General features: G+C 40.3%; 1 protein-coding gene across 3 annotated transcripts in view; it reads right to left on the minus strand.

Annotated features, from left to right (window-relative positions):
• Window positions 1-13,135, minus strand: part of LDAH (lipid droplet associated hydrolase) — a 109,721-nt gene extending 96,586 nt beyond the window's left edge. The window contains exons 1-2 of one of the 3 annotated variants that reach the window (XM_083856299.1): window positions 13,048-13,135; window positions 1,049-1,207 (exon numbers count right to left, since the gene is read on the minus strand). In XM_083856299.1, coding sequence (XP_083712425.1) covers window positions 1,049-1,202 — 154 coding nt within the window. In that variant the 5' untranslated portion in view covers window positions 1,203-1,207; window positions 13,048-13,135. Of the gene's footprint in view, window positions 1-1,048; window positions 1,208-12,286; window positions 12,486-13,047 lie in introns of those variants that run through there. The other 2 variants (XM_083856301.1, XM_083856300.1) reach the window with 2 other exon arrangements.
• Between the last annotated feature and the right edge of the window lie 645 nt (window positions 13,136-13,780).

The raw sequence follows: 13,780 nt of genomic DNA on the forward strand, positions 1-13,780 counted from the left end.
GATATAAGCCTTTTTCTTTTCTGTTAAGGAAAGAATTTAAACTCCCCTGTCACTGGCTTAAGAAGTTACTATTCAGCTCCTGGAGGCAAAGGCATAAAACCATTGTGTCCAAGGAAACTAACATAAAATAGTCCATGGACCTTCCAAAACACTGGAAAAAAAAACCTGAAAAATTGCACCTGTGTTCTCTTTCACCCCTAAGTAAAGACCCAGCCCACACACAGTCCCATAAACAGCAATTAGGTACACTAACAGTGAACCAAAGTCATGGATACTCAGAGAAGTCATTATTTGCACCACTCATTCTGGGGGAAATAATAATAGGATCCAGTGCATTCAAATAAACCATAGAAAACATTAGAAATCTGGAAACTGTAAGGCAGTGAAAGAGTCACAGTATCTGTGCTTGAGTGGGCTCAAGCTCTACTTTTGCTAAAGACAGAACTACTACAGGTCATTGATGGACTTTAATGAAATTAGGACTTCTCCATTAATTTTAACATATGCCAAATGCAAGTTCAGAGCTCTCATTTTAAGACAGCCACATTTAAATATAATGAAGAAGTGTACAATACTTACTGAGTTCAAGAGGGTCAGAATAAAAATTCATGTGCAAAAATATAAGTTAAAAAATTTTTACTACTAAAAAAACCAGCCTATAGAAACAATCTGATGTAGAATTTTTCTTCAAATATTGTAACTTTCATCTGTCAGTTGGCACACAGCTGACATTGCAGTAGCACTCCAAGGTGCAAGAGATAAATGGAAGAAGAGCTATGAAAACAAACAAAAATCCACAATGCTCTCAGTAAACCACCACCACGAAGAAAATGAGTAAGACATTCTAATTTCTAAGTACTGCCTTCTGGCACTGTTAAAAATAAAGGCAGCAGTAGCAATTAAATGTAACAAAGAAATTTCACAACTGCAATATTATTGATCTTTCGGCAACGTGCACTAGCCAAAATATACCACTTACATAGAGATTTTTGAAAACAAAACTAGACAATCAACAAACTTCTAGAGTTAAACAAAAAAAGACCCTTACCAGGAATAATCATGAACAAGAGCCTGGGTAGATTTTTACTTTCATCTTTTGAGAGGTCTTTCCAGGGCCCACACTTTAAGACATGGGTAGCAGCTCCACAACAATAGATAAATTCTTCATGTAAAGGGACTGGCTCTTCTGACCCCGACCTCATGTTTGCTGTAAAGCAGAATAAGATACTGTTATAACAGGTCAATACTTACAGAGTTCTCTCTTTGCTATTATGCCTTTCCCCAGAATAAGTGCAAAAAACCCCAGCCAAACCACCCCACCCCCAATAGCTGTCATATCCAGTAATCTGAGGTCCAGTTCAGTATGTGAGGTCTGAAGGAGCTGTGGAAGCTGATACATGTTACTACTATATGAGAGAGAGAGCACCTTTCAGAAATACACAATGATGAACTGGACAATAAGATCTAGTCTACCTTAAAGGCAAATAATTTTAAATTTCTTGTTCATATTGTCCACTGAAAAGATTCATCTGAAACCTATTTCAAGGCAAACAAATGAAAAAACCACCAAACAAACAGAACTGGTGCATGAATGTCTTTGCGAGTTCTGTGTGCCTCGTAATAAAACTGCATATTGCAGCATAACACCATGACCTTTAACCATCAAAAGCATAGTTAAAAACAACATTAGGCCTGTCAACTATTTTTGCTTAGTGAAAAAGGACCATTCATTTTTGAGTACAAGGACAAAAACTCTATTTCCCAGTCAGTTTGTGAAATTTCAGGCATGTAAACCAAAGCCTGAAAGATCTATAAGGTCTGCTGCACTATTAAGTGGGGGGCACTACTCTCACTAATAGTCACTGGAAAATTTCTCAGTGCTACACAACTTAAAAGGAACAGATCTGACTGAAATTTTAAATAATGGTACTTGACAACATTAGAAAAGGACACTTGAAGAAACAACATTTCCTTACTTTCCCCAGTTTTAATCTGGGGCTTTGAAAGGTTTAAGGTAAAGAACAACTGAGGCAGGAAAGGCAGAAAAGACAGAAAATGCTTTGTTTTGAACTAACAAGTACCACCTTGAAATAAACCGAATATAGTACAAATGGAAAAGACTTCTGGAGGGAAGAGAGAAATGTTCTATAATACTGTAAATTACAGCAATATTCTCTGGATGAAACTTTGTACCCCCATCTGCCCATTTCACCCCAGCACTCCCAAAAAGAAGTTCATTTAATGATAATGCAGGCACTTTTACTACTTCATTGTTTGCCCTGTTATTATCTAACTTGTAGTGACTGAAATGTAAGTAAAGTGAATTTTGCCAAACTATAAAGAAGTGCATTTTTAATGCATTATCCCTGCTTTTATTTATTTATTATTTAAAGCTGAAAGAAGTGAAGAGCAGTTTCAACAAAGAAAATCCAGTTATATCAACAACCACAGTAAACATAAGTTGTCACCCCTTTTACGAGTTGTTTGTAAACCACGAAGTTTGTAAACCAAGGTGTTTATATCCAGAAAGCAAAAGTAACAAGTTCTTACCCAAGAAAATAGGTTTTGGTCAAAGTTTCTGATCATGAACCAATAAAATCCGTTGCATATTTTCATTCTTAATTGATTTCACACAACAAATCTAAATGGAAATACCACTGACAACCCTACATTCAAAAGAAGTATTTGCAATGTTAAAGTCAGAAGTTAAGCAATGAGAACAGAAAACTCAAGAATACATTTTGGAATGGCACAGGAGGATTTTCAGGTTCACACAGACTGTTGTTGTAGCTTTGGTGCAGTCTTTAACTTCACTTCTGATTTCAAAAACACACAGTGTTGCAGTACCTTAAAGGAAGAGTTGCACACTAGAGGAGAAATGGTTATCTGAAAAACTGCCTGAGACAATCCCAAACGGCTTCTTTGTACAAGCACTATGCAATATCTGAGCTCTATGTAATATCTGAGTTTTTAATTTGCAACTTTATGACCTCTGGCAATAAAAATGGACCAAAGAGAAAAACAGGGAAAAGATAGTGGATATACTCCCAGAATACTATTCAGACCTGTTTCAAGATGAAATCAGTAATAGCCAAAAATACCTCTGGATCTCCTTCCTTCTTCCTAAATGAAGCATTAAGAACAGTATTTCTATTACAGGCATCTATCTTTGGCACAAACTGACTGCATTTCCCCTAGAAATATCTTAAGATGGTCTATCAAAATCCAAATATTTAACAGGCAGAGGTCTCAAGAGATAAGGTTCCTACCAGCTCTATCAGACCCCAGAGAGAGCAGTTGGTGCCACAGCAGCTCCAAGAATGTTGAGGAGACAGAAGGACAAACTTGCCTTGGGCCAAGGGTGGGAGTTTCCTGAATTATCAAGGAGAAAGTTAACAAGACTCAAAGAGATGCAACTACCTAAGAAATTAGACCTTATTACATCCTAAGCCGTATTTTCTTCCTTTTCTTCAACCCCTGTACATAAATTCTCTAACAATATGCATGTAAAGTATTACAAGAAATTCAGTTTCTGTCAGGAGTGATTAGTCTGGTATCAAAATTTCTGCAGTCTTGGAATGTGTTTATATTCTGCTGCTTGGCATTGGGAACACTGCATCTGGAGAACTGTGTCCAGTTTTGGACTCCTCAGACAAGCAAGACATCAATACACTGGAGAAAGCCAATGAGATAGTATGGGTGTTGAAAATGCAATGTATGTCCAAAGGACAAGGAAAAATAACCAAAAGATGCAATGAAGGAAATTCCAATAACAAAGGTTTCCTCCACACGCACAATTAGGACTATCAAATAATGAAAGTTGCCCTGAAAGGCAGGACAATCTCCAACTGGACCACGCTTTCAGCAACTTGACCTGCTTTCATCTTTTTGAGAAAGGACCTGGACGACACCTTAAGGATAACCTACAAAGCTGGATGCATGTAAATCCACAAGACTGGACTAGATACACCATAAAGTGCCAATAGCAAGGATGGTGTTTATCAAAAACCACTGTAAATCAGTGGAGGTCTTGATGGTTAAGGATAAAAAGGTATTTAAAATCAAAGCCATTTTCTTTCAGAAAAGACAAGAAAGAGCACCCAAATAGGGTCCTATAGGCAGATCTGGCTCAGCTGAGACCACAGGAAAATTCACAGGAATAAGTATTGTGTAAGTTCCTCTAATCACATAAAGGGAAAGATGTTAATTCAGAATAAGAGACCAGTCTGCCAAGAGCAAACCATGGTCAAGCAATGCAAATTGCCCTCAATTATAAAATACCTGGCTACAAGAATGAAAGAAAATATGAAAATGTAATGCACCCTGCCTTATTAAGAATTTTGGCACTATCTCCCACTGCATCCTCCTTTCTAGGCCAAGGAATTGTGGGCTGAATAAACTGACTTGCATAGTTTGAAAAGTAACTGAACAAGCTTAAAAGATAATCAACTACAGTCTGCCACCTGTCAAGTAATCTTGAGTCAATACTGGAGCCTATAAAACTCAGGATTTTCATCAGAAACATACCTGCAACACTGAGCCCAGCTCTGTTCAACCCCACCATGTCAAGACCACAAGGAAACTTGTGAGGGTCAAATAAATAACTAGGCTAGAGGAAAAGCTTTATGAACTGTGCTTTTTCAGTCTCCCCTGCTGTAATCCAAGAGGAGCCTAGAGCCATTTGAAGGAGACCTGCAAAAGCAGCATAGCCAAACCTTTCTTTGCAGTGGAAGATGGTAAAACAAGAGGCAACAGCCACAAGTAGTGTCTTGACATTCCAAGGCATCATAAAACACTAGTTGCTAAGAAGGCAACAGATGATTGCTAGGAAGGCAGCAGAACCTCTCTTGGAGGTTTTTAAGACTCAGCTGGACAAAACAGTAATTCTGATCTCAACAGAAGGACAGACTAAGTTTTCTCCAGAGTTTTCCACAAATCAACAGTTTATAATTCTTACGGCTCTAAAACAGCAGAAAAAAATAAAGCTGGAGGTACAACAAGGATCTCAAGTTTTCTAGCACCTTAGTAAATACAAAGTTTCATAAACACAGTACATGGCCATAACTAAGTATTTAGGTCAGAGAAAAGGACTCTGAACTAGACCAGTCCCTGAAAAATACAGGAAACTCCAGCAGATGTATTCTATTTATTAGCTGGGCCAGCTTAAAGAAAAAAGAAACCCTGCCCTAACAGGTGATTTTATGTGACAGAATTTAACATAGAATGAAAAAGAATTACTGGGAAAATAGCGAGATTCCTTCAGCTGCCTTCTACACTAAGGCTCTGACAATTTCTTCAACATTATTCCCCACAGGAGAATCATCGAGACATGACATCAGCTCTTTGATCTGCAGACTGGAACTTGCATCCTCATAGCTGGGGACTAGAAAGGGACAGGCTGACCGGCCTGGTAAGAAAACTGCAAAGAGGAACAACAGAAGGGGGGGGAATTACATGATGTGAGAGATGAGGTACAACATGACAAATCTCATCAAAGATTTATCTGGACAAACAACAAACAATGGATGCCAGATTTTCTCAGGGAAAAAAATAAACACAAGCCAAAGACTTTGCAAGCTATTGTGACATCAGTCACAAATCTTGACCAATTCCATGTAAGAAAAGCAGCAGCAGCCAGTAGCACATAAAAATGAAACATTTCTTCAATATACTTTCCAGTACAATTCTCTGTCAAAGTCATATATGACTCCCTTTCACACTAGCCATGAATTAGTAAATAAAAACTGTTCAGCATTATTTGTAAAAATGAACAAACCTAAAAAATTAACACTACGGACACATTAAACGAAGCAATGTAGTTATACAAAATAACACTGCTTTCCTCTAAAATCAGTGAGGTAACTAGGAGGCCTTTAGTGATCACTTGTTTTTAGTGATCATTTGATGAGCTGGCAATATGATGCCTTCAATTGATTTTGTTCCTGTGTCATCCTCCCCATGCCCCTCCCTCAAGGAGTAAAACCGCTGGGAGAATTTCACTGATGACTATAAAAATATCAGTGACACATGTGGAAATGGGGTACAGCTTACTCATGTTTAGGGCTGTAAGGATAAAAAACTGAAATGCAGAATGAAAACTGCAACCACTCCTCAAGCCTGAGTTCAGAGACAACACATGGGGGACTGTGCAAAGATGGACCTACCTGCAAGATCTTTTAACAACCTATCGTCATTAATAATCTTGTAGCAATGACCAAGAAAATGTGTACAATCCTGATGTTAGGGATGCAGAGAAAATAACTTCTGGGTATCCATTTTGTACCAGACAAGTGGTCCCTTGTCACTGTCAAACATTATAAAAGCAATTACTGAGACAGCTATTTATCAAAGCAGGACAGGAGCCACAAATCAAAAAATTGTTAGATTGGAAAGCTCCATTTGAGGACTCAAATCAGGACCAGATGGATTCCCCACCAACCTTATTCCAAAAAGGTGCTTTGCTCTGACATGAGTAATTTGAAAGAGTTTTGGAGTTTGGGAATCAAGAAATTGGAAAACATTTGCAGATCTCACAATGATACATTGGTCTGGCACAAAATTATTCAACAGATAGGATGATCAAAACCCTGGGGAAATGGATTAGGAAGGCCCACCATAACTTTTAACCAATCTTTGTATGTCACTGTGAGTTTTAGCTTTGAGAAGTTCAGCATGTACTACTGACTAAAAAAAATAAATAAAAAAAATTAGCAACTTTTAATTATCATAATGGTACAACTACAGTACTCCTGGCCTTGACTTCCCCACTACTCTCAAGAAAGTGAAAAAGCAAATTAAAGACTTCCATGGAGATCAAGCACCTTTATGAAAGCAGTGACACCTCTGAAAGCATCAATGGTTGGTCTACAGCATTTAACAGCCAGCAAAAGGATCTGACATTTCACTACAGTTCTGGCAACAACACTCCAAGTTTGATGGCTGGTCTCCTTCTCCTTTGGCACAGATCTCCAGTTTAACAAAGGTCACAAAACCCATTACACTTGCCCAGTGCTCCAAGAGCAGAGTCCATGTCCCTTATTACCAGCTACATCAAAGCTCCTCCATTTGCTGTCACAGTTTAACACTTAGTTAGAAACACAGAGCTCTGGAGTGAGAGAGAACATAAAGGAAACCCTGAGAAGTTACCCTGGTGTGGCTGAGGGTCCCTGAGGCTTCACACAACACCAGCCACTACAAATGCATCCAAAAGAATAAAGACATGAGGTTCTAAAAGTGGATTATGTTTTATAAAACACGTTTCAGGATACAGTGGAAGAGGTCCTACATATCACATCCTGCCATTCTGTTTAATCACACTGAGATGGTAACTCTCACTTTTTTCAAAACTGAACTGTTTGTGAAATTGTTGAGAGCTACTAACATGAAAATGACCCCAAACAAGTACAAGTTTTTTGTCTTGTTTTTTTTTTTTTTTTTTTTTTTTTTTCTTTAAGTAACTTCATAAGCATAATCAAGGTTGGGAATCCCACACATTACAAGAAAGTGGTAGCTGTTTTCCCAGCAAATTCCCAATTTCCCAGTCAATACAAAGGCCTAATGATAAAGCTAAGAATGTCCATGATCTAAAAAGAAATGAGCAAGAAAGCTGTTGCTTAAAGAAACAAATCTACTCAAGCAAGTAATGATGGCTTCACTTGCATGAAAGCAAATAGGATGGCTTAATTTGGTGTAATATGAAGCATTTTCTAGCACAGAAAGTAGGATTTTGGGAAACATTTTAGTCTCAAAGGAAGAAAAAGTTGATCATTTGTACACACTACTGAAATTTACTGGTGAAATAATGTAACTTTCAAAAACAGCTTTCCCTCCAAATACTGCATTTGAATACTGGATGCAGAGAAAAAAACTGGGGCTTTTAAAACTGAAATCTCACAGGGGAATAAACAGAAGGTGGTAGGCATGAATAACATGTGGATATAATAAACATACTTTATATTCTGAGACTAAACTGCAATGTTAGCAAAAATTCAGTCAAATAGAGTATCTACGTGAAAGAACATAAAAAGTTGCTGCTGAAGTACAATGTCTACATGGTAAGAAAGGTTCCGAGGGATAAAAGACCTATGCCAGTCTCTTCTGAAACAAATTTCAAAGACACACCAGACACATGTCAAGAAAATCTTGAAAATAAACTCGCCCAGCTGCCCATTGCATTAGAAAGTCAAAAGGAGAATAAATCACTTTGGAACGGGTAGCATGAGAAAATTGCCAAAAATACAGTAAAGTTTGTAAAGTATGCAATTTATTTATTTGAATTACGTTGAACATTAGTATTTTGGGAGGCACTGGGCAAAACGGAAATGTAACACCACGACTATAGATGGGGTTAAAACGTGGCTGAAGTTAGAGGTGGGAATATGATACTTCATGAACAAAAAACCCACCATACTTATATTTGGATACAGAGAGAAGAAACATCCCTGGTCTCTAAACTCCAGCACAAATCACCACACAAACCAAAACATGTCCAAAAGTGAACAGTTATATGAATTATGGGGGAGAAGACATGGCCTTTCACAGGGCATTGCTTCAAAGGAAAGAGGGAAATATCAAAATATACTGGAAAAAAAAAAAAAAGAGTGAAGGAACAGGTTATCAAGGACACATAGACAAGAAGAAACTGAAGATAGCATTGAAAGAGAGGAAACATATAAATGCAAATAAGCCTGTTTGTGGTCTAAGAGCTTGGAAAAAAACCCACTTGCTCACTAAACAAAGATGATGCTTCTTTACCATGCAGTTCTATTATTCCTATGAAAAATTATAAATTTTCAAAAGAAAAAAAAAACCACCAAAAAACTATTTAGCTCTTCAACCATATGTTCTATACTCTTATTTTTTTTCCTACATCAAAAGAACTACAGGTCCCAGATTTCTGTTGGACAGCTGTTTAAGCAATACAGGTAATCTGCCCAACATTCAATGAAACATAAAAATGCAACAATTTAAAGAAACAGCAACTTACATATTCACTTAAACCACAGCTCCCAGAAGTCAAGCATCTGAAGAAACATCCGTCTCTCAGCAGCAATAACAACAGGCAAAAGCCGAAAAAAGCAAATCTATTTCACCTGATGTTCCATAACTCCCTTTTCCACCGTCTATCAGAAATTGATTCACTACTTCATGGAGAGCATTGTTCATTCTTTTGTCTTGTCAAGTAATGTGAAATTCAAAGAGTATATTGAATACTAGCAAGAAGCAGATATCAAATAATAATAAAAAAAAATAAAAATCCACTAGTATAATTAGTATCACACTACTCTTGATTTGGCTTCCCCCATCCTTTCCTATGCTGTTCACCATCAATCTCCCTACAGAACTATCCCTTATTTCTTTGTTTCTTCTGTATTTCTATTTTAGTTATTCTTCTTCAATCTAAAATATGCTCCAAATTCAAAACACCTTTTTCTTCTCATTTTCTTATTTCAACTTCCATATGTTCTTAGACCAACTGTTTATCCCACCTTAGGCTTAGCTCTCCAGCTGCTGCTGGTTTTCTTGCTTTCTAATGAGGACATTGGAATTAGCCAAAATCAAAGAATTAGCCAAAAATTCCACCTACTCAGAGTAGACCAACTTACTAGTCACAGCTGCATTCTCCAGTAACCCCTCAGCCTGTGCTTGCAGCTTACCACCTCCTCCTGATGTTTCCTGCAGCAGCTGTACATTCTGATACTCATGCACTCCCCTAAACAGGTTAGGAAAGCACTGCAAGCAGAGACATGAAAACTGAAGCAGCCTGTATGGAGCTCTTTGCAAAGAACAAGGAAGTCAAACAGGAGAATCAATCAAGAGGAGACATGAGTAACACCAAGTAGCATTAGATACCTTTCCAAGCCACTACAGCAATATAGTTGTCTGTACTACTGATACGAGGCCTGGAGTCTGAGTAAGAAGCACTGGCTCTGCTCATCAGGAGGACAGGACAGGGAATGAACAGCCAGGCTGGACACTGTGGGGCAGGAGCCAGAAGGGCTCTCCAGAAGCAGTGCTGCAGGAAGGCCTGCACACACCAGTGCTCTGACATACAGACCCACAGTTCTAGTCACAAGAGGATCCAAAGACAATTCACCATGCTGGGAGAACTGCAGGTTGTTCCTTACCACTCCAGTAACCCCTGAAGTTACTGAATTACAGCATTTTGCACAAGGGCCCAGCTCCTCCCATCAAGATAACACTGCTAAATCCTGATAACTGATGACTACGAACAAATACATACAGGAACAAAGCCCGTGCTCATCGCAGGTTCAAATAAGAATCCAGTTATCATCTGATACTCATTCCAAAATTCGCGCTACAATTTCTTTCAGGAGGTAAAATTTGAGGAGTCAGACTTCCGCAAAAAAAATTTGTATCAGACGTGTTTTATATTTTTTTAAACTAAAGATTTGAATAAAGAATTGGTCTACACGAAGGATAATGGGAATAGAATCTAAACAGAAGCTGGAGATGAGATGGAAAAAGGAAATAACCAAGAGAATAGCATGGTAGGAGCAGGAAGAAGCAAAGATACTGAAAAAAAAAAACAAGGATAATGATGAAAGAAACCCTGCCAAACTTGAAGTTGTAGCATCTCTGGTTAGACACTGTTCTGGCACATCAGGATTACCTAATGTAAGGTAACAAGGCACCGTCACACTCCAGGATGTGCTTGTGCAAGCCCAGTGAGATAAACAAGCAGTTCTCATTCATTTTACCAGTGATTATGTAGTCAGGCTTGTATTCAGTGTGAAAACTTCCATTTGTTTCACACTTAATTGTTCTTTAAGCTCAGATATTTCATATTACGCTTTTTTTCCCATTATGAGTATTCCTTTAAATTATGAATAATTTACTTCCTGTTCACAAGCCTCACCAGACATCTTAAATCCATCATTCAGTATGTAAGCTGGAATCCAACGTTGTCAAACATTTCACTGGGAATTCAGTGTCTACACAGCAGTTTTCAGGAGCAGAAAGAACACAGTCACATCGCTATTAAGAACATGTCTGATTTAAGTAAGTGAAAATTACCTGTCCTTCATCTCCTGCAAACATGTTTTCTGTACAGATGCATACACAGCATGCTCTAAAGCTGAAACCTTGAAATTCTGATCCTAATACTCAGTAAAAGTAACCTAGACATCATCCAAAATCAGGACCACTCCTTCTTCCACACAAGGTGCCCTCATTATAACGAACCACAATAATGGAAAAATAAAGTTTTATTTTAAAAAAATCAAAGCTGTAAACTAAAAACAAACAAACAAATAAAAACCAGCATTGAAAACAGTACAATTAAGAAGCTTTAGAGTAAATCTTGTCAAATTTACTGGTAAGTTCTTTGGCTTGGCAGTCATATTGGAAATTCTGTTTTACCATTACCCATACACAATTTATTGTAATTGTCCTTGTGAATCAAACAAAGCAGATAATACTACGCAGAAGTACCAGAACCTATGTCAAAAACCAACACACATTAGTGAGTTAGTGTATTTTTGACCCACAAAACAACTTGAGGCTGGATGGTTAGAAAGCTGGAGCTACCTATGGGTCAAAGGCAAGGATGAGTTGATGGAGAAATCCAGAGTGGATCTTTAAGGCCTCAGCACATCTGTTCCAGAAAGCTCCTGGACTGCACTTTGTTGCAAGCTGAGTGGATACCCACAGAGCGGGACTAGGTAAAGTAGAATCACACACGCTTGCCTTTTTCACAGGCATCTGCTTAGAGTACTGTCCAAGATTCATTAAAAATCACTGACTTTGACAGCTTTGATATAAACCTTGTAGTAATTCCATGATGGAAAGTATAAAGTCTTAGTGTCGTTGCTTATCCAGGTCTGTAAACGTGTGACCACTTCCCTCATTGACATCATAAGCAAATGTCCCAAGAAAATAGGAACCTGTAAACAATCACAATCAGTAATTGAAAGCTTCTAGTCTCTGAAACACACAGAATACAGATTCATATCCAAATTCTGACACAGGCCCATGTGGAGAGTCTCAGACCTCAACTGGGCATCACAGAGTCCCAGAGGGCCACGAGTATACAACACCTAAAAAAATATGAGTCTGCACCATTCAAGCCACTCAAGGCTTTAATATTATAGCTAAGTTGCAAGAAAACAAGCTGCCACTTCATTTTTGCAACACAACAAAAACTTACCACTAAGAAAGCTCTTAACAACTGTCATGCCTCAAACAGCCCTTCATCATAATCCTAATTCCTTCCACTGCACATTTCCATGCCAGCATTTACTTGCTTCCTGAACCTGCTGCTCACCCTGTCTGGCAGAGGCACAGGAGTCCTCTCTGGTGTGGTAAACACAGCGTGGAGGTGGGTGCTGACAGTGACGGTGCCCTGGGACCAGCAGTGACAGCAAACCTGACAGACGGTGGGTTCCCGAAGGAGGGTGTGAGCCTGCAGGACTCCCTGCTTTTCCAAACTGGCAGCTCCTCTGCTAAAATATGCCTCTTTCCACGAAAAAAAAATTATAAAAATCTCATCTCACTTCTAACTTTTAAGAACTTATAATCTTATTTTCCTTTCTTCCTATTTATAGGCCTTTCAGGTCACAGACTTTTCCTTCGTTTCTTGTTTTATAACACGCCACCAGGATGACAAGCATCACTCAGCCGCGAGAGATGCTTCAAGCGCTAACACACAGAAAAAAAACACCACGAACAGCATCACCACAGTTATTTTCTAGAAAAGGAGACACCACTTAGGACTTGTTTCATGAAGTCTCCTACATGACAAAACAAGTCAAGGGAGAGCACGTACGAAGCGCTTCTTTCCGCACGGGATGTGTCAGTCCATCCTCAACCCGCCTAGAGATGACCAGCGTTACTCGGCGGGACAGGTTTCCCTCAGCCCTGACACCCAACACGCCCGGGCTGGCGGCACCTCCCTGCTGGGCGAGGCTCCGGGTCAGCCCCGCAGGCGGCGGGGGGTGACGGCCCGCGGGCTCGGGGCGGCTCTCGGGCCCGGCACAGGGACAGGGGAGGCAGGGGAGGGCAGGGCAGGGCCGCTGCGACACGTACCTTCCCCGCTGGCAGGCTCCCGGCTCCGGGCACGGCGGCGGCCGGCGCTGTCTCTGCCCACAGCGGGCGGAAGCAGCCGGCGCGGAGGGGCGGGGGCGGCCGGGCCGCTCCTTCCGCCGGGGCCGCGGGGCGCGCTGAGGGCGGGCCCGACGTGCGGGCGGCGGCTGCGACCCCCGGGAGGGAGGGGACCGCCCTTCCCGCCCAGCCCAGCCCGGCCCGCCCAGCCCTGCCCAGCCCGTCTGGCGTCAGGAGCCCGCCACCCGCCTGGGAATGGCAGGGAAGATGGGGGAGTTCAACGCGGGACGCGCGTCTTGGGGTTTCCTTCTGCCTGTCGTTCACTCTTTCTCAAACCTCACAGTTGCTTTGGGAGTTCTGGCAAAGGAGAAAAGGAGTAGGTAGTTTTGAAAGAGCAAAATGAGCTGCGTTTGCCTTAAAAATGGCAAAGGATGGGGTAGTGAAGTGCAGGCTTATCCTTCGATATTTTTGAAGGCTGGTACTGTAGAATCGCCAAGATAAAATCATCTGGCCAGCTTCAGCCCAGCGCTGCCCCTGTAACTCCAACACCACTAAACCACATCAGCCCGGCACCAGATCCAGACACCTCTTAAACACCAACAATGGTGACTCCACCACCTCCCTGGGCAGCCTAATCCAGTGCCTGACGGCTCTAACAGTGATTTTTTTTTTTTTTTTCCCTAGTATCTAATCTGACTCTCCCCAGTCTGTTTAAGGC

Source organism: Zosterops lateralis (assembly GCF_965231275.1).
Source record: "Zosterops lateralis genome assembly, chromosome: 3".
Classification (NCBI taxonomy): domain Eukaryota; kingdom Metazoa; phylum Chordata; class Aves; order Passeriformes; family Zosteropidae; genus Zosterops; species Zosterops lateralis.